General features: G+C 43.7%; 1 protein-coding gene across 1 annotated transcript in view; it reads right to left on the reverse strand.

The window, feature by feature from the left end:
- Positions 1-22,406, reverse strand: part of kif21b (kinesin family member 21B) — a 62,909-nt gene that overhangs the window by 37,798 nt on the left and 2,705 nt on the right. The window contains exons 2-3 of the mRNA XM_078283539.1: positions 1,326-1,548; positions 755-937 (exon numbers count right to left, since the gene is read on the reverse strand). Coding sequence (XP_078139665.1) covers positions 755-937; positions 1,326-1,548 — 406 coding nt within the window. The remainder of the gene's footprint in view (positions 1-754; positions 938-1,325; positions 1,549-22,406) is intronic.

Consider the following 22,406-nt stretch of genomic DNA (forward strand, 5'->3'; position numbering starts at 1 on the left):
ACACATCTGTTTACCATCAACAGAGATAACCCTCTGACCTGACAGCCTACAGATGAACAAACTAGAAAGAGGGAAAGGGGAATGGAAAGAAGAAAGAGGGGGATGGTTGGTAGAAATGGTGAGAGTTAAATCATTATTAATATAATCAGGTCCTTTTAGTTGTCTGGTTGTCCATTACTAGACTGCTGAACTCGCGCATGGAGCACACACACACACACACACACACACACAAAATTGTCTACCCCCCAAAGGCTACCCAGACATGTCAGGAACCTCTGGGGGCAATTATTACTTGTCATATTAGCTCATGGCTCCAACACAACCATCCCTCCCTCCCTCTCATCCCTCTCTCTTATCCATCTCCTTCCACACACTGATGGGTAATAATGTCAGAGGTAATGGCCGACATTAATCAGGACCAACATTGCACAGAGACATTCCCGCCCATCTGTCATCGTGTTGTCACTTCCTGTTTGTGGAAGAGGGGGCTGATCCTCCTGTCTCCCTGGAATGTCCCATCTGGTTAGAGTTAATAGGGACAACATTGGGAGAGTATCCATCCCAGTACACACATATGCACATGCACATAACAAAATGACGACAACACAGACAGTGTGTTAAAATAAGCATTGTGTCTGCATCTTTGTGTGCATGTGCGTTACTTAAACTGGTGTTAAAATGTGAGATCACTCAAGAATGTGTTACAATGTGCATCTATATATGTGTGTGCATCTGCACGTGTGCATTCCCCTACCTCTAGGAACTGGGCGCTGACTTTAAAGTCGGGTGGCTGGGTGCCTGCCTCCTGGGCGTGTGTCCGCCTCCTCTGGATCCCCTCGAACAGCTGGTGAACGGCCCGCGGAATGATGCCCTGCTCCTCCTGGCCCACGCTCACATCGAAGCCTGTCCCCATGGTGTAGGTCTTCCCCGAGCCCGTCTGAAACAACACACATTTCACACACCGTTTATCCCCCAACATCAGACATCCCAACCGACTGCTCTTCAAACGAGCATGACTGTATGTGCTGTGCGTAATCATTCTTTACATGTGAGTATAGGCAATTCCAGTCTATTATTATTATTATCAATTAGTTCTGATATCACTCGATTATAACTGTGTTACTGTGTGTAAGTGTGAGTGTATACACATCTGTTTGCATATGTATAGTCCCTTGTGTGAACTATTTTATTATTTGCTTTTATCTCTTTCTGTTGTTGTTGTGTCTTACTGTAGTTTTTGTGTTACGTGCAGCTTAACCATACAATGCATGCATGAATCCATACACATGTTTGTGAATGCTTCCCCATGCGTCTCTGTGTCGTACCTGTCCATAAGCGAACACAGTGGCGTTGTAGCCCTCGAAGCAGCCCTCAATGAGTTTGTGCACACAGGCCTGGTAGATGTGCTGCTGCTCTGAGTCAATATCAAACACAAAGTCATAGGTGAAGGCCTTGTCCTTTCCCAGGAGGACTTGTGGTTCTCCAGGTGTGACCAGTGTGCAAACATGGCAGCCCTCTATCTTCTCCTTGGCCATCTGAGGACGGATCCTGGGAGGAGAGGAGAGGAGAGGAGAAAAGGGGAGAGAGAGTCAGTAATCGAAACTGTAAAACTACACAGACACAAATACACACACAGAATTAACATCATTACTGCAAGTAAGGCCACTGATTGTGATTAGGCGTAAATGCGGTTTCACTTGCAATTATGGCTTGCAGTAATCTCAATCATGTTCTTTGATCTTATGATCATTTTCGGTGTAGACAAGAAACCATGGGATTTTAAGAACAAGCCAGGAATAGTCATTGTCCAACCTCAGCTTCATGTAACTGCGGAGTCCAGGGTTTGAATCTGACCTGGGACCTTTGTCGCATATTGTCCCCCTCTCTCTCTCACCCAATCTTTCCTGTTGATCTCTATTGCCAACTTTCAAATAAAGTCAAAAATGGCAAAAATAAAAAAAAATAAATAAATCCAGCGGGCCTTGTTTTTTTTTTATATTTCTCCAAAATGTATTTGACCATTGTGCCCTGGCATGTTTCTAAGTTTCCTTCACCAGCACTACATGCTTCAGCAAACGTCTGGTGCTATGAAATCAAAAGGAGCAGAGAAGTCCTATTAGACAACCGCTAAACCTAAATAACTCCAATGGTCAGATGAAGGATCCCCTTAGTTTGTTTTCCATACAGGAGCCAACCCTCGTTCAAAACTATGGTCTGTTACACAAAGGATATACAAGACACAACACAAATCCTTAAGGGAGGAACAAGGACAATTTATAAAGTTGGAGAAGATGTAGAAAATGAGGGATGAGGTTCAAAATGGAAAAACGGGTGTAAGTAAGGCCACTTATCGAGATCAGGCAGGCTTAGTTCAACCAGCTGCAGAGTGCCATGAAAAGCAGCCATCCTCACAAGTCACTACAACAGTGGTTCTTAATCCTGTTTCTCGGGACCCAGAGCACTGCTGGTTTTCTATTCTGACAGGCAGTTAATCGCAGTTAATTGTATTCACCTGGCATCCCAGGTGTAAAATAGTCCCCAATTAGACAGCTAGAATGAAAACCAGCGGGGCTCTGGCTGCCGAGGACTGAGAACCACTTCATGAGAAGAACATCTTTGAACTCACTGACAGAATGAGAGCCCAGTATTACTAGGCTAATTACCATCATTTTAGCTTGTTTGCTAGCAGAACGGCGGTGTTATGTCCACTGTCTCTACCTGGTAACCTGTGCTGTGCTGCAGATGCCTTGGAACGCCTCCAGCAATACCTACCAATTGCTGCCTGGCACCTGGTGGAACCCCTTAAAAAGCTGCACCATCCTCCTTATTTCATTCATTCATGTGTTTGTTACAATAAACGTACTTATGATTTTGTGACTTAAACATTGGTTTGCCATTACAGAAGCCATTACAGAAGTGCCGCTGCTTTACATGCTTGCTGCTTCACCACTGTTGCTCTACCCCTGATAGGGATTGTTTGGATAATCATGCTGAAGGATAGAAACAGGGCAAGATAACGAAGATACACTGGCTAACACTAGGCCTAAAATTGATTTCACATAAAGTAATGGAGTAAAGTAAAAACTGTGCATAAAACAGAAGATCTATCTCACAGCCCCGTCTTAATCTTGGGCATTCAGAGGTACAATGTGGACCCAGTGGGGAGGTAATCACTTTAAGCTGTGGAAAAAGCCATGAGCCAGCAGAAACAAAGCACTGGGTCTACCTCCCTATGTGCTGAACCCCCGAGTTCAATCCTCAGGGCATGCAAACCAACTCCCACACACACTGAGACCACACCAGAGACTTCCTGTGAGAAGCTGCAACAAAGACACACACACACACACAGACGTACAAAGGAAGAAGAACCCCTTACCACACGCAGTTGCTGTATGGATAGTGGTGGAAGATGCTTGGACACATCGCACAGACATACACAAAAACACACAGTGTATCAAACACATACTGTACGCGTACTGTTCACAGACAACCTACTATCTTCAGTTCACACATGGTTCCTCTCAAGCATACATTAAGAACCACACCCACAAGCCAAGGGGTCACACTCACAGTAATCCCTTTACCACATGTAGTTATCATCCCAGCCACACACACACACACACACACACACACAGACACACACAGCTGACAACAGCATTTTCTGACTCTCCTTTAGGCCTTGAGGCATCATTGAGTGGGTCTTCCAGGAAGGCGTAAAGATATTAGAATAGTCCAATTCAGCGACACACTAACCGCCACCATCTGAAGTCAACTCCCTTATAATAGACTGTGGGGCTTAGAAAGCAGTTTGCAGAGAGAGAGTGACCTTGATACTTAGGTTAATGTCATTAAAACCACAGAAGCCATAGGAGTGCTGTTTAAGCCAATTATGAACATATATTGGATATGGCAAGAAGAGCAGTGCATTGCTTCTGCACAATGGAATTAATAGGAGTAGAGCAGCATGTGCGTGTGTGTGTGTGTGTGTGTGTGTGTGTGTGTGTGTGTGTGCATGCGCACATGGGCTGCAGCTGTATCTGTGAGAGGATCGGAGGTCACTCTACTCTCCTTTACTCTCTGGTTTCACTCAATTCTATCAATCTTTTGCATGCAATACTCTTAAGAAGTGTCAGCTCTAACACTTCAAAGCACACACAATTAGCAGAGGAAACAAGAAAGAGATAAAGAAAGGAATTAAATAAGATATGAAGCAAAGATAAAGGTGAATTAAAAATATCAAGCTTTCATTCTCTCTCTCTCTCTCCCTCTTTCTCTCTCTCTCTCTCTGTCTCTCTCTGTCTCATCTGAAAGAAAGAGCAAAAGCTAACCAAGACAAGTACGGCTGAATTCATGAAAGTCTTGATGAGCTGTAGATCACATAGAATAGACATACATGTCTGACACTCATACACACACACACACACACACACACACACACACACACAGACAGACAGACATACAAAGAGACACACAAACAACAATGACAGCCTGTCACTGATCCACAGAGAGAGGAAATGGAACAGCTATAAATAATCAATTCACACACACACACACACAAGGGCTCAGCTGGATGAGCATTTAAGCCAGCTGCGCCAACAAAAGATGGGATCCATAACATTGATCAGTCCATCAAACATCACGCCTTATACACACCCTGCACACACACACACAGACACACAGACCACACACTCGCCAAAGGAAATTTAGCAGCTAAAAATAGCCATAACACCATGATTAAATGTCTCTGTATGAGACAAAAGCCTAGAGAGAAACAGAGAGAGAGGGAGAAGCAGATTGTGGATCCCTGATGCGGCAAATTAAGCCGTCTATCTCTCCCTCATCTATGCACACTAATAGGAAAATGGTTTAAGCACCCTGGGGCCTAAACAAACTCCCCAAAAGAATCAAGACACACACACACACACACACCTGTCTTGTTCTCTTTTTTTTATATACTTACATACTCCATACACAGATGCATGTGTGCGCACAGACACAATATCTGTGCTCATTACCCTACTGCTTTGATAGGAGCCCCAAACCCACTTCTAGTCAGAAACTCATTATACACTAGCTCTGAGGGAATTCACTCATTATGATCATTATCAAACCCAACAGTGCTAATTACGACCAGCCTCAACAAACACAAACAAATAAACAAACACACACAAACACACACACACACACACACACACACACATAGAGCAACTGCCACTTCAAACTTCAATCTGAAACATTAGGTAGGTAGTGGATCTCTCAGAATACTGAATACTGGCTCCGAGACCTTTTTGACATTTATAGCATCCCTCGTCAAGTTCCTACCCTTTTAACCTCAAAGGTTTTAAAATTCCCTTAGCAGCTGCAGCAAGCCTGCAGATTTACATCAGAAAATAGAGTGGGTACAGCATCTCACAGGCAACATTTGCTCTGAAATTTGACATGTGTCAGCAACCATCTGGATTTTTTAGACATGTTTATTTATGTCTATCATCTAAGTAATTCTGATTAATTGTCAATAGTTGTGAGTCTTCACGGCATGACAAAATGACTTGTGAATCCCTCACAATCCAGTATGATTTACAGTATGATTTACCATCTGGCACGGAAACAGTTACTGGAATGTGTATGTCTATGTGTATGGCCCATGTGTCCTGGCTTCATCTTCAAACCACGGACATATGCAAACAGTTACACGTGTCCTACAACTGCCATTGGGTACCAGAGGGGCTCCATCACTCGCACATCTATCTCACATTACACAATGGAATTTATTGACTTTATATTCTGAGTGAGAAGTTGGGTTGTGGTCCCATTGACTTGCATGGAGTTCAGCCGGGTTTGGAGTCTTTTTAGAGCCGGCATCTAACGGACGTTTGAGGAATCACCGCCTGCCGCCACTTCCTTATTGGCTTCAAAATTCACCCGTGGTTTTGGCCACTTGGTCAACACACACTAGTGTTGTCACTGTGCCAAATCTGCCGCTTCAGTATCAACACCAGCCCAAGTGTAACAGCTTTAATTCTAATCTGAACTGACACCAAAGAAAATAATAGAATAATTTAAATTAAACTTTAAATGTATATATATATATATATACACACCTATATATATGCCACACTTACTGCAATCAACCAACGAGCAAAGACAGAGATAAAGAGGAGTCTTAGTCTAGTTTCCAGGTTTTTTTCCCCCAAACACAACTCTTCCCTCTGCCTGCCAGACTTCAGGAGGGTCCCGTTTCCTTGGGAACTGTGCACACTGCTCAGAGACTCCTAATGTGACACTGACTGTGTGTGTGTGTGTGTGTGTGTGTGTATACCCTTGTAAAATTTAAGGCGATTCTAGGGGCGTGCATCTTCATGCAAATTTCCTATCATGCCCAATTATACCTCCCATCTGAGACACAACTGCTGACCAGCTAGCCAATCACAATCCAGAAAATAGACTATGAAAAGGCACCAAGTCTGTCACTAACGAGCCCAGAGTACCAGTAAAATCAGTCCACTGCCAATTACGAGCGCCAGTAATGCGTGTGTGTGACTGTGTGTGTGTGTGTGTGTGTGTGTGTTCACACTCACTCAACCTTCAAATAAGTAAACAGGCCAGTGATAGCCAAAGAGCTAATTTCCATAATGTAAACACTTCAATAAAGATATAGTACACACACACACACACACACACACACACGGTTAATCGCATTCACTTGAGCTGTGAGTGTTTCAGAGCTCTGTTGGATCTCAGTCTTATCCTCTGGCTCAGGGCCAAAGGAGGAAACCAGCCACTGTGGCCATGTTTTCTTTAACACTCCATCCCTTTATCAAAGGAAAACAACATCTACTGTCATCAAATTTCTCTTTCTTTCTCTAATCTATCTCTCTTTGTCCACCCCCACCCCAGGTAATCAGATGTGTTTGGATATGTTCAGATGGTTTACAGTAATTCTGTAATTCTTACTTCTTTCTCTTCCCTGCTCGTTTTCTCTTGCTCGCTTCGTCATCACACAGAAAAACTTCCTTTCGCTGTCCTTTTGATTTCATTGTCCATCTATGTCCCCCATCTTCTCTCATGCCCACAACTCTGCTTGTTTTTCACCCCTCCCTCGGCGTGTCGCCAGTGAAAACAGACCAGCGGGACAAAAGGCTGAAGGGATGAAGCAATGGAGGGGAGGAGGGACCGAGGAAAACGGCTTGTTCCATTTCCTTCTTCTGTGATAACAGCAGAGACTAATCACTGTGGACTTTTCCTCCCCCCTCACTTCCTCTCTCTGCCTCTCTCTTCCTACCGATCAAATATTCACTTCACAATGGAAAAATACATATCTATCATTTGGTCTGAGACACAATGCATTCTGTCTGGTACAACTTTTTTAAATGCAAACACACACACCGTCATCCCCTCCCATCACAGAGCAATTTCAATATTTGTTGACAGAGGGATCACCACCCAGTGTGCCATCCAGGAAAGGTAGCGGTAGCGCTGACAGGTAGAGAATAAAAGCTGGTGTTGGTATGATGGAAACACCAAGACTAACTCTACTGTAAAGCCACCAAACAGTGGTTGGTTCTGATCCTATGTCTAACTCTCACAATTTTTACATCACTCCATATAGGCCAGAATATTCTACAATGCTAAAACAAACCCAAAAACAACAAAATAACTTCAGACTCGGTCCCTGGCTAAATATGTCTACCTACCTAGGACATATATCTATGTCCTAGGTCCACAGCATAGAAAGTCTATTTACAAGTTCTCAATATGAAAATGTTTAAGAGCCCACATGTCTATGGAGCAGTGCTCTTTGTGTTTCTACAATGATAATATAAACCATGTTTACACAGTTCAAATGTGAAGTATGTATAGGGACGCAGTGGATTACTGTTGATGATGTGTTTGTTTTTCAAAGCAGGAGTGCTGATCTCAGATCACTGCCCAAGTCCTCCCAGAGCCTCTCATTCATTAGGGACTGACAGGCTGAACTGACCTTATATCAGCACTTTAGCTCAGAGAGGCCTGACTGATGGGGCCCACGGTCTCATCTATTTAGCTTCCTCTCCTGCCCCGTAATTTACCTCTGTTTTTCTACTGCTTGTCAAAGAAAAGCAGACACACACTGGGGTTTGCTAAGCACAAACATGCATGGACGCACACATACACTCTCCTGTAGATTACATACATATGGATGTGCGAAGACAGATGCATGCAATCAAGCGGAACTCTGTGTGTGTGTGTGTGTGTGTGTGTGTGTGTGTGTGTGTGTGTGTGTGCATAGCAAATATTTACTTTAAAAAACTAGATGCAGTGAAGAAGACAGTGTCAATATGTTTTTATGAGTAATAAATATGGCTAAATTAGCTGTAATTTATATCACTATGAGAAGAATTTGGACTGTAGCATGTCAACCAGAAATAACTTTCCACTCATTTCTCAAATGAACCGTGCATGTTCTTACAAAATGTTGTTTTGTAGGAACTCTCTGCTCCATCTCTTGCAGCAAGATTAACAGAGTCATAACTGTCAAATAACCCCAGGCCAGGCTCGAAGCAGATTGTCCTAGTGTTTTGGCATGAACGTATATGGAGACAGCAAATTTTTAGTGAGTCATAAACCAAATGTGCATTCAAAGAGTGTGGATGTGTATTTGCCTTGCAACTTTACTCTTTAAGCACTCCCTGTCCATTTCTTGTTGCCCTGCACTCCCCTCCCCGCCGCACATGGGTTGACAAAGCAGGAGGTGGTGAGACTTAATATCCCCCTGTTGTCAGCCCACTCATTAATAACCACTCAGCAGGGAGAGAAGTGTGAATCTGTCATTGCATCCTCTCTCTCTACCCCCCCCCCCCCCCCCCCCCCCACTCTCTCTCTCACACACACACACACCTTATTTCCTCTCTGTTGTTTCATCCAAGGTACTGATGCAAGGGCCACTCAGATTTCATACACTTCTGGCACTGTCTGCTAAACCCAGAACCTGTAGTAGTCTAATAGCTCATCACTGTAGCAAAACATTATATAGAGTGGCAGGGAAGGCTGCCAGGGATGAGGAAACCTCCCTCCTTGTATCCTTATCAATGAATAAATGGGTGCCAGCCTCCTGGGTTAATATTACTCAGTCCTCCAGACCCAGTCCACAGTGTAACGAGCACTGAGCATTTTATATACTTCCACTAAAACCTTTGAGAAAATGTTGTTGTGTGGATGCATTACATTGTGGGTCACGTAATGATATCAAACCAAGTGGCTGCCATCGTTAAGTACATGGTTGGCTGATTCAGGCAGAGAAAGATGAAGGATGTTAACTATGCTAAAATGTGCTGCCCTGTAATTTCAAGCCTGTTTGTGCCAGGCATGGTAGCCAAGAGGTTTTCCAAAATGCTTCAAGATGAAACCCTGCTGGTTTCATAGCACCGCAGCCCCAGCACACTGTCTGCTGCTGTGGTGTTAACTCTAGATACACACCATAGTCTCAACTTTCCACAAACCTGGCAAGGCTCTGCCGTGATATAATGCACAAACAATTAAGGCAGTGGCCTTCATTTATCAAACATGTGACTCAATTTGATCTTAAAATGAACATTAATATATGCCCACATTCCTAAAATTACTGCTGCCTACTTAGTATGAATGTATGCCTATAGGAGATGTGAACAAGAGGCTAAGGAATGCAAGTAACCAACTGGGCAATCAGTTCAACAAATGTCATAAAAATAGAAATATACAGGGGAGTGGGCAAAATAACAGAAACACCATATGAGAAAGGACTTTAAGTAACTAAATTGCAATTACAAAGGCAGGTACACAAGTCACATTAAATTGAATGCCATTTAGCAGTATGTGTCAGCATTAAAAGAAGCCTGCCAATTGCCTTTTATAGATGTGTTTTCAAAGCAGCATGGGGCAAAAGGGCCAAAAAGTTAGTACCTGAATTACAGGTGCATCAGTCACAAAAACTGCAAAATTATTTAATGTGGCAAGGGGAACAGTCATTTTTGAGGCCACAAAACTACGGCCTCAAAAATTACCACAGAACTGAATCAACACCTCTACAATACAGTCTCAAAAAAAAAATGTTGTGAACTTCAAGAAGCAAAATGCGCAAAGACTCAAAACCTGCTGTGAGGAGCACAAAACTTGGGCCCTGAGCAATGGAAAAAAGTAACGTTTGGAGAAAGCTAAACGATGCCTTCAGCCCACAGTGTGTGTTGCCAGCTGTTAAACATGGTGCTGGATCTGTAATGGCATTGCCATCTCCTGGGAGTCATTAGGTGTGTGTTGATTACTCTGCATGGTGGTGGACGTGTAACAGCCAGGGCATATCAGGCCATTTTACAGGACCAAGTGCACCCTCTGGTGCAAACACTGTTACCTCATAATCTTCTCATAATTCAAGGTGGTAATGTCCCCATACACACTGCTAAACAAATGCAAGAGTGGTTTCATGAGCACCAGGATGAAGTTAAACACCTTCCTTGGCCTCCCCAGTCACCAGATCACAGAACCTTTATGGACCGTTCTGGAGTGCAGAATGTGAAGTACATTCATTTATTATGGAGGCATATTTTTCCCCAAAGTGTGTACCAAAACCTGCCACTTCAGCGTCTTTGACAACCTCATGAAGTCTACAGATGTGGTTTCAATTAACTTTGTCAAATTTATATTAGAGAGTTTAATAAACAAAGGCACTCTTCACAGGCAGACATTGGAACAGACACATTTTCCCCACATTTGTAATGCAAATCAGGTAAGTTCCTTACAACCATCTCCAATCTCATAACTTTAAACATGTGTAGCCACAATTCTTTTCACTTTACCTCTATTTAACCAAACACGTTGACTAAGACCACATTGCTAGCGTATATAAAGCCACAGCCTAGGGGAGTAGTCACAAACATCAACACGTGGGAGACTCTTAGCACAATCACAGTCTTGTACTGTTGGCCACTGAGCTGCTCCACTGGGGCAGTTATGGGTTCAGTGCCTATGCTCAAGGGGACTTTGACAGCAATTATTGAGGGTGGGATTTCTCAACTCAGTCACAAGCTCATTTCTTTATTTACTGAGCAGAACTGTTTCTCCCGTTCTAAAAGAGAATATATCCATGTGGCCAGTCCAACAGGGATTACATAAACAGGAGCACAGTGTCTCCGTCTGGTTGTGTTTGCTTGTACCGTACCTCTGATTACTGCCTGGTCATTGTAGGAACGCACGTTCAGATTAGGATTAACCCAACTGGCACAGCCGTGTGCCTGTGTGTGCCACAGATGGGGATATGCCCAGAATTTTCAGAAAATAAAATATTAGGGATTTCTCCTGTTTATGTTAAGAGAGAGACAGAGGGAGAGATGATACAATGGAGAACAAGATCAGTATGCAATGCATTCAGAAACAGCAATGGGGGGGGTTGGGGGGGGGGGGGGGGGGGGGGTGGCAGTTTCCTTGTATTTCAGTCACACAATCAAAAGATCCCAAAAGTCAATCCCATTTCCACAATCAGGACAAGATAGGTTTTGCAATAACACTTTCAAGTGAAGTCCAATTGAACTAAATGTCCAGTGTGTGTTTTCTCTCCTTGACTTCCCGTGACAAACCCAGCTGTGCTCTTATCACTCTCAATGTGAGCAAGTCCAGGTCATATCCCCATAGCGACTGGGACAAGATAACTCCATGCAGACAGACAGAAGGGTGTTTATCACTGAGACAGTGATTGAGAAATGAAAAATAAAAGCTTTTTCTCCTCCTTCCTTTTTTTTTTGAGTCTAACACCATCTTTGAAAACAGCAGCAGCTAATAACGTCCAATGTGGCGTAACAAGAAGCAGAAAATGGTACATTCACTAAGGAAAAACCTGCACAGGAGCGGTGCTTTGAAAACTCTGAAAAGCTTTTGTGTCCTATTTTTTATAGCAGGCACCAAAATGAATGGTCTCATTCCAGTTTGTTCAAGAGTTATGCTTTATTCGTCCAAATTTAGTGTGTTTGTATAATGACTTGTGATCATGCCTTTCACAGTTGGAAGTGTTTGGAGTTAGCCTGGTAAATCCTAGCAACATGCGATAGCGGCCTGCCCACACAGGAGCAGTGAAAAGCGCTTTGTCACACACTGCACACCTGATACAAAACTTCTGAAAAGCTGTGGAGGTGCAGCTGATAAATGCTCTTTGAACCATTTATCTCTCCGTTGCCCCCTCGGTGTATCTGCCTCTTTCAGGTCCAGCTCTCTTAAAAGAGTGAAACAAACAAAGAGAGAGAGAGAGCAAGAGAGATTGAGAACAAGAACAGGAGAGAGAGAATAATATGTCAATTCACAAAGACTTGCATGTTTGCAATGAAAAGCCCAGAGAGCTCAGGGACTTTGTGTGGCCTATTTTGGGTTAGGTGCTCTGGGCATATCGGTGACTGTGGGATGAAACAGGAGAGGCCTCGGTGGTACCGCGAGGGATGGAGGGGTGGCAGACCACTGCCTGCTAAGGTCAAAACTGGAATAAACCCCATATGTATAAAGGACTGACAAAGACATTTAGGGTGTTTCTGATTTAGAAAAGCAATGTTTTCTCAAAAATCTCAAAAACGTTTTTAAAAGGTGATTTTTGTCTAAATTTGATTTGAATGTCATCATCACAAAATAAATTTCATAAAGAATATTTATAGTAAGCAGTGTTTTGCATCCTCACCCATCAAAGCAGTTTTGTTAGAAGGAAAGATAATGGAAAAAATTCAGCACATTTGCTTGTACGTTTAAGAGAGTTTAAAAGAGTTAATGAGAACCCGTTCAGAGCTATGAATCTTCAAAAACACTAGCACAGTGCAGCTGAAAGGCATAGTTTTTGATTATTGAGCTAAAGTGGGCATTTCCGTCCAATTGCCCATTTAATCAGCGCTCCGATTGATTTCCTGGATCAACTGTCTGCAGCAATTCCGCAGATAAAACTATCAGCTCCCTCTCCCGCTGATCAACGTTCTCCTCTCTCCGTCTGTCCTTCGTTCTATCCATCACAATCCTTTCAAGTCACCTTTCCAATTATGTATACACTTATGCTATACTCTGACAGTAATCTTCATAGTAGCAGTCAAGCATTTGTGTGTATGGGTGTGTAATAGCAACAGACACTCTCCCACCATGGGCTATGCAGGCAGGCCATTCACTAAAGCTGTCTCTGTTCCTCTGTTCCCAATCCTCCACACGGGCCCGACATCACAGCAGGCTAGTAGGATGGCAGCCAGACACACACACACACACACTACCAGACGTTCATATGGTGCTCCAAAAAATGCCCTGTAGGGGGGCGCAGGGACAACCAATGAGCACTTGACCGATTCTGCATTCAGCTGTGTCCCTGGCAAGACAAAGTCATGTTAGCTACGAATGAAATAAGCTGGCATCAAATAAGAGTAGAAGAGTGGTGGGAAATGCCATTTAGCAAGTCTTGGCCTCGGCCTCTGGTTTAGGCCATGTTTTGGAATAGTTTAAAAGGAGGCAGAGTGCCAGGATAAAGATCAGTTAGACAAGGCAGAGGAGGAAGGGTCAGAGAGGGGAGCTGAGACACAGACAATGGGGGTTTGTAAGTGTTTGGCTCAGGTGGGAGCACTGTAAGAGAAAGCACTAATCATGACCAAAAGGGGGTCACTTGGGAGAAATGGAGGCAGTGATGCATAAAGGGGATGAACTGAGGAAACGTAGTTAAAAGGAGTGGAGGGAGGGTGCAAGGGTGGGACGAGTAGAAGGGAAAGCAAGGAAGACGGCAGGCATTATAGGGGTTTACGAGATGCATATCGGAAGTGGGGCACTGGACACAGGGGGTTGGCACACGGCGTGGGACAGCTGGCTTGCCCAGGTGGTGGCGGGCACACGCAGAGCGGCAACCTTCTGCCACACCCATTTGGTGTCTATCTCTCCACACTGCTACGCACGTGCCGGCTGCCCATAATGCCTTGCCTTCGCCAGCCTGGTGTGATTCAATGGAAAAAAAAAAAAAAAAAAAGCTAGACCACAGTCATAACCACATATGTGAAAGCGTAGCAGTCTCATTGGCAGTGGGCCTCATGTTTCAGTTTATCTGTATGCTTGCTGTTGACAGATGCTCAAAAACACCACAAGTATGTTCATGTTTTGTCTGAACTATAATGTCTAAACTCTGAACTCCTATGACCTTCTGCCCATTTCAAATACAGTCATATCATAAGAGCATTACTGTCAGTTCCATCAGCTATCTAATCTCTTTAATTGGGCCCCCTGAAAACACACACACACACACACACAATTACTATCTAACCTCAATACTTAATCTTACAACAAAAAGACACAAACATGAGAACTCACATGAAAACCTTCTACAGTAGTAACATGCAGGAAAAAAAAACTAGTAGGAAGACATATGCACACACACACATACACACACACTCCCTATAGCTATGGCTAGGTAACATTCTTTCTTTCTGCTTTCTTCTTTTTTACACACTAGTCTGATATTACACTAGCAATACACACACACAAAACTGCAAGCTAGTGTTCATAGCCTTCACACAAGCCTTATCTATCTAACTAGCCTCGCAGACTGCCGGCCCTGTGGCCCAAGGCATTATTGGCGATTAGTAACAACCGATAAGAAATAGCAGCGCTCACACACACTGTGCTCATTGGTTTGACTGGTTGCGTTAGCCATGAGCATGCAATGTCACACACTGGAGCGCAGATGAGCAAACTGGTTCATCGATGTTAACGTGAGCGCTTCCTAACCAAGCCAGACGTCAAGGACGGAGCTGTCCTACATTGTCTGGAGAGGGCTAGGTTGGCTATTCACACAAGGTTAGCTAGCTGAGCTATTTCTCACGACATCCGTCAGGAATTTGTTTGAAAAAGACATTGACTGTCTTGTTGAGGGATAAGGTTTAAAGCCTTGTCTCGAAAAGCTATTGTGGCCTCCATTCTTTGTTTCCAATGCCCTATTATCCTTGTAATTGAATGAATGAATAGATATCCATGTCCTGTGACAACAGACCAGTACATCAAAGACAAAATGAACAGTGAAGCCAAGAGTTCAGGGCGGGATGTGTGGGACAGTTGGGGGCTCAAATATCACATTTTTATGTTGACAATGCCAGGTGAGGTGGGACAGGGGCTGAAAGGGTTAAGGGTGATACTGGATTGTTTTAGAGTAAAACACACAGAGACAGAGAGGAGAAAGACATCAGTTTTGAGAGAAGAAAGTCGGCCTAGACTGTAAAACTGAGGCATCATCGATTGAGTTTATTTACTGTCAGTGTCTGCCCTCACCTGGCTTTTCACACATAAGAAGAATTATAAAACCAAGGCAAAATAGTAAAATATTACACATCTTCTTTTCAACTTCTTTTCAATTGAACAGCGAGCATCAAGAGGAGATGTGTGAACTGTGCCGCTCAATAAGAAACTAACCTCTCACTGCTGTGACAGGCTTGTCACCATCATGCAATTTCAGATGAGCATTTCTCATTGTTACAAGGCCACATCAGTCCGCATCATCGGAGCTGATTCTGGGTCAATCCCCACCCCATTTCCTCGCACCCCCTCCTCATTTCCCCCCCCTCCCCGTCTGCTCTGTCTGTTATTCCATGGGGGAGGTGGAGGGAAAAGAAAGAATCAAATTAGCTGTCTTCCCTATATTTTCATGCCACATTGACTGGCTGTCTAGTCTAGGTCAGAGAGGCGCTAGCTGTTTTCTGCTTGATTTCAATTAACTTAAATTATCCTGAAAGAGGAAGCATTAGCCATATGCCATTTTGATGGATCCTGGATGTTTTTATCCAGAGCGTTTTACAGTACCATGATTGCATGATTGGGTGGGCCTTGTGGGAATCAAACCTCTAATCCAAGTATTGTTGGTGACATGTTCAACTGACTGAGCTACAGATTGTGGCACAAATTTACTTTGTGTATCAATAAATGATGGTTCTGGCACTGGGAAACCTTGTATGGTATTCATAAAAGGAATAAGATCAAAGATCAAAGGCAGACTTGCAACAAGAAAGAGTGCTTAGAATAGCACACACACAGGCACACCAACCAAAACCATGGCTGTGTTCACCTTTTTTTCTTTCATTTATCAGTGGCTTAGCACTACCGCTGCTGTGCACCACAGACAAATAGGCCTAGAGGGCTGAATAAGCCCACCCCCGCCCTAATACACACACACAACCACACAAAATACTTAGAATCACACATACTTGTATGTTGGCTGGGTGGTATCTATTCAACAATATACTGTAAAGGTCACAAGTCACACACACACACAGCAGCCAAAAACATAGTTGTGTTCACCTTTTCCTTTCACACACAGTCTACGCTATGAGCTACTGAGCTGCAGTCTGCTGCCATGACTCTGCTCGTCTGTCTGCCTCCCCAGGGGGCCGGTTAGCATTACCACCAGCCTAGCCTCCCTCTCTGTCAGACAGCATTTAGCATCAGTGCTAATGCAGCTAGTCAACTAGCCTGCCCGTCTGTAGGTATGTAGACTTAGCCAAGGGGTTAGCTCCTAGCTTCTCGGTCAGGTAGAGGTAGCGTGTGTGTATTCAGGTGCATGATGTTAGGTGATTTATTCAAAACTAGGTTATAACCTTGGGACAATGCTTATTAGTCTGATAAAGCGGCTGGTAGAGCAGACAAGCTAATGAACTACAGGAAAATTTACCAGCATTTGACTGGTGCTTAGTTCCAACCCTGGAAACCTCATTACGTATGTTTAGATGGGTGTAAATGCAAACCAACCTTAGCCTCTCTGTGTCGTTGTGTGACATTAGTTAGCCAATACTTTATCTTATTAGCATCCTTGCCTGTCTGTATCAAGGTCTGTGGGTTAGCTTACACTGCTGGACTGTAGTCTAGCCAGTATCCTACTTAATTGTCCTAGACTTTTCCGTAGACGTTATATTCTTGTAATACAGGAATGCCTTATTTGTATAGCTTGAAATTAGCCTAAATGACAAGCTACTGTTTTTTGGCTAGCAAAAAGGTGACATTAGCCAAAAGCTAGGTGGAAGCAAAACACATGCATGCAACATAACATGACCGATATAACCACTTATAACCATTTATTGCAGTTACATAGCAAGTACATTTAGTTTGTATGCAAATTAGAAGAGAAGTGAATGGTAAAATTACATTATTCTAAGGGAAGTGGTCCTCATGGCACTACCTTAATCCACATAGCCATTTTTTTTAGTTCTGTCAGTTATTTAGTGCTGAAATCAGCTGTTTTGAAGCCTCGGCCTGCTGTCATCTCCCTCCATTCACACACAACACAAAACAAACTCAGAGAGAGACACAAACTCCAGCAGTGATTAAGCTACTTAGAGCTGAAGGTGATTAAGTGCCAGCTGGTCAACCCCCCTTATATCTACACAGCAGACACTGTAGCTCCACTGAAGCACACACACACACAAGCAGAAATTTGGCGCCAATCCATACATATACATATCTTCTAGACTATATCTACACTTTCAATACCAATTTATGCTGTGAATCCATTTGCAGAGTTAATGAATGGCACACCAGGCTTAGGAAAGGTCACCAAACTGAATTCCGACAAAGAAGGAAATACTCATTCAGAATTATATTATCAATCTGTATAAATCTTGCTTCAGTGGACTGAAATGAAGAGGGAAGCAGAGAAAAGGAGAGAGAAAGACCACAGGAAAGCTCAATCTTCCACACAATAGCTAGCTATTCACTATTTATTTATCTATCTATTTATATATTTATTAACTGGGTATCTGTGGGTCTGATTTGATTGTGCAAACGTACTGGGGAATATTTTTAGTAAAGAAAATCCACAGCCATTCTAGGCCTTGTCATCCATGCCACATCAGGGAGTGAATGTGTGTATGTGTGTGTATGTGTGTGTGTGTGTGCACGCCTGCCTGTCTGTGTACATGTTTTAAATGGAGTACCATTTTAATAGAAAGTAAAAACATTCAACATCAACATAGACTGAATAAACTCCTCCTTGGTTACAGTCTAGACACAACACCTGAGGGCCTTCATCTCTCTCCCTTCCTCCCTTCATGGGAATATGGGAAAAGGGTGCAGCTGTGACCAAATTATTCATATACACAGAGAAAACACAGATGCTCCAACACACACGCATGCGCACGCACGCACAGACACACACGTGCAGACGCACACTCATTACGTTGCTTGTTCGGCTGAGAGCTGATGTTTGCACGCTACAGTAGCCCTTTTGACAGCAGGACAGACACTTGCTCTTTTTTCACTTCCCCCCCTCTGCTTCAGCCCTTTGTCCACCACCCTCCTCCGTCTCTTTTCCTCTTCTATTTTTTTTCCTTTTTTGAATCACAGGAAGCATTGCTCTTTTCTGAGTCGCAGGGTAGCAGTTTATAAAAAAAAGAGGACATCATCAATTGACTCCCCAAACCCCTCTCCATCGCTCCCTCCCCCCTCTCCCCCAATACGCTCTCTCTTTCCTCAGCCACCCCTTCCTCTATCACACGCCCTAAAAATATAGCCTCTGCTTCATCCCAGTTTACCCTCTACTTCTCCTCCCTTGCTCAGTGTGTGTTTATCTGTGTGTGTGTGTGTGTATGCAAGCTCAGCAGAGAGCACAAAGACCTGCAGTGACATCAGACTCATTCACTGTGTCCTCTGTCTACTCTCTCCCGAGAGGTGCCCTGTTTAAAGGGCCTCAGCTACCCCCCACGCACACACACACACACACACACACACAGATGTCCTGCGATTTCTAAGTGTCCTCTAACGCCACACTGTCCAAACAATGTCAATAGTCATGATGTCCAGTCATCAGAATGCTGGTGTCAGAATAGGAATCAATACATGAATGTTGCATACACTTTACAGGAGAAATGTCTGAAATGGAATGCACTGTAAACTAAAACCATTATTATTTTTATTATAATTATTTGCTTGTTTTCCTCTGACTCCCACAGTGTTTTTGAGGTAACTAAACCCACAGCAGCAGGTAAGCCTGTTAAGAAGACCAGCTGACATATGATGACACTGTGTGAACAGGAAAATGCAAATGTCTCAACTGAAGCACCTTTCATTCCTGTCAAATTCAAATAGCTAAATTGGTGTGTGTGTGTGTGTGTGTGTGTGTGTGTGTGTGTTTGTGTGTGCACATGCAAGAGTGAGCGAATAGGAGGAGAAAAAATGAGCAAGGAGAGCGAAAGCTGGTAACATTCCAGCGTTTTGGTCACAGTTCCAGGCTTCATTCTCAGCAGTCGGTCCACTTTGTGCTCACAATGCACACAAGCTTGAGCAGGAGAAAACAAAAGGATCAGAGAAACGTTTCCAGGGAAGATTGCGATAACATTGCATTACCAGAGCGCACACTGTTACCACACTCTGAATCAATGTGACTTTTTTCCTTCTTTTTTTTTTTATCGCAGGAACAACAGGTCTTTTCTTCATCACAGAGACTTGGATTCAGAAGAGCAGTGAAAGACTTTTATAAAATAGGACATCAGTTGATTCTCCCTCGCTCAGACTACAGATCAGTACACTGATTCTTAGAGGGTTTATGATGATTGGCCCAGGACTTGAGTTCAAGTCTATTTCCAGTCCTAGCCCTCGGCCTGTCAACTGACGCATCAGCAGCTCTAACGAAGCAGGAAGTGAACAGGAAGTGGGGATAGTCCAGTGGCAGCCTTACAGGAAGTCATTCTGCAACAGCAGCACGCCGTCTGGGAGGGCTGATGACCTCCACTTGCAGGGAGAAGTTCATCAACACACCAGTCTCACAACTACTTATAGCACTTATGCTTTTGTTTGTTTACTTTCCAAAGGATACAGAGAGGTCCAAGTATAGCCAAAGCCAATCAAAACCATTTTGATTTACCCTGTCCCCAGTATTTTAGACATAGTACAAATAAAAGCTCTGGGGTAGAGGATTTCATCTTGTCAGGATCTACACTCAACACACCTCAAGGACCTTTTCCCTGATGGTTTGACCATTTCAGAAGCAGAAGCAAATGGCTTCTTTATTATGTGGCTGTTGTCAAATTTGTCCTCAAGAGGAGCATGTTATTGTTTTGAAAGCCGGGCTTTAGTAGTGCAGCTTGGCAAGCTAACTAAGCTCTTTCCTGCAGACCTTATTCATGTCGTCAGTCAGCCACACTCTGCAAGCAAAGCCCCTGTGCCTGTAGAGCCTGCTTATGCAACAGGGCCACTGTTATAAAACAGGTGATGAACAAGACACTTAGTATTACCTCTTTAAGCCCATTTGACTTATTAAGTTCATTACTGTCCTGACATTTTCTATAATATCATTGCTTGCCTCTAGATATCACTGATGTGGCATAATCAGGAAGGTTTATGCCACATGTCATACGGTTTCCCACCACAGTTTAAGAGAGAAACATTTATCTATGGCATGACTGTCAACTATAAGGTCACATGTCAGGGGTTTCTTTCTTTAGATCAAATATTTCGATCTTCCACAATGTAACATATTCAGTTTAACATAGTGCTGTAATGATACACATATACACACACACATACACACACACACAGTGCTAAGCCATCCCACCCAGGCCATTTCATTTAGCACTCTGCCACAAATGACTTTCACTCAGACCTGTTAGGTCCAATAGGTTTGAAAGGTAACAAAGAAAACATGTGACCAGGCCGGGCGAAGAGGAAGTGATGCACAGCTGTGGATGGCCAACTTGGGTGTGTGCTTTGTCATGTTTCCTGCTCCTCTTCCTTGGTTAAGGCCAAATCACTGATTAGAAAGGACTTCTGTGGTGGCATCCAGCTACACGGCCAAACCGCATTCACTTGTCCTGAGCTGCAACTGTGAGTCTGCAACAAACTGGTGGAAGGGAGGGACTCCAGGGAGGACGAATTTGGAGACCAAGCATGAGAATGCTCTCATGAGGAGATAACCATTACAGCACTGCCGGGTGGCCAATACTTAGGCCTATAACCTACACACACACACACACACACACACACACACCATTTCCCACCAAAGTCCTTTTAAATGCAGCCCCCTAGGGAGGTGTGTAACCCAGACAGAACCCACATGGCGAACTGTTCACACACACAGGAAACAGGCGAGACTGGTAGCCTACACAGGACATACGTCCACCAACAAAACACCACTTTTTTTTAACTCCCATTTAAAGCCTTTGTATATCAGCTGTGAGGGGCCTCTTCCGCTGTTGTATTCCGCTACTCCTGTTTTGTTTTGAGGCCAGTGTTTTGGTAATGGGGTGGCAAAAGTCTGCAGCACATTTATACTGAAAAACATTGCAGCAGAATCCAAATGTTTTACGGAACCAAAAGTTCATGTAGTTGACAAATAATAGTAATATTTTTGTTTTCTGTTTATTCGTAGCCTCATTTTGGAGTGGTTGACCAGAGGACCAAAGAGATGAAAGCTAATCTTACCCTCAGCTGAACTCCCATCATCCTCTCAAGCCAAAATCTCTGCGTCATAACTGTTCAAAATAACCCTTCCAGCACACACACACACACAAACACACACACACACACAGTCACCCACCTGAGGGGAAAACACTGAATATCATGCTCTGTTCATTCCCTCAGCAGAACTTATTTCCAGCCTCATCACCGTCATCATCTTAAACTAGAAATGAACAAGGACTCATGGGACTCCTTGGTGTTCCTCAGGTCATTTTTGGTAACGGGGCTCAAATTAGACAGAGAGGAAAGGCTTGAGGAACAGGCTGTTGAGGTAAAAACCTCTACAAGTTGTCACAAGGTCAAGGACCACAACAGCACTAAACAGATTTGCCTTTGTGTCTATTTATACGCAGCTATGGAGGTTGACTTAGCACCTTGGTGCAGGACAAGCATCGCTCTCTGGTCTGAAATGAGGAGTAGGAGTGAATGAGTTGCAGAAAGAGAGCGACAGGGAGATTGATATGCAAACGGAAATTCACACGGTGCTCATAACTCTGTCAAGCTACACCTACACACACTGCATTATGGGCATTTATAGTGGCAGTCGCACATACGCACTCAGACCCGGCCCTATAGAGCATAAAGCTTTCAATCTAGGGCCAATGCAGCACTCAAGATGCCATCAACAGGATGGGGAGGAACCCAGGGGGAGAAGTGAAACTGCATCTGTGTCTGCCTGGGTATGGGTGTGTGATAGAGAGAATGAGTGGGGGGGGGGTCAAATGAGAGAGACTGAGAGAATGAGGGAGTATTCTCATTCTTTTTAGCTTGTTTGGTTCTGGCTGAGCTTATCTCATAAGTGAGTGCAGCTGTACACTGATGCAAAAGCCAAGCCATAAGCAATTTAATGATGTCCACTTAGTAGAGAGTTACATTACACGCATATCATCCTGTTTGACTTGCCTGCAATGCAGAACCACTGACTTAAGTGATATATGTGTGTGTGTGTGTGTGTGTGTGCGTGTGTGTGT

This window comes from Centroberyx gerrardi, chromosome 5, assembly GCF_048128805.1.
Source record: "Centroberyx gerrardi isolate f3 chromosome 5, fCenGer3.hap1.cur.20231027, whole genome shotgun sequence".
NCBI lineage: Eukaryota > Metazoa > Chordata > Actinopteri > Beryciformes > Berycidae > Centroberyx > Centroberyx gerrardi.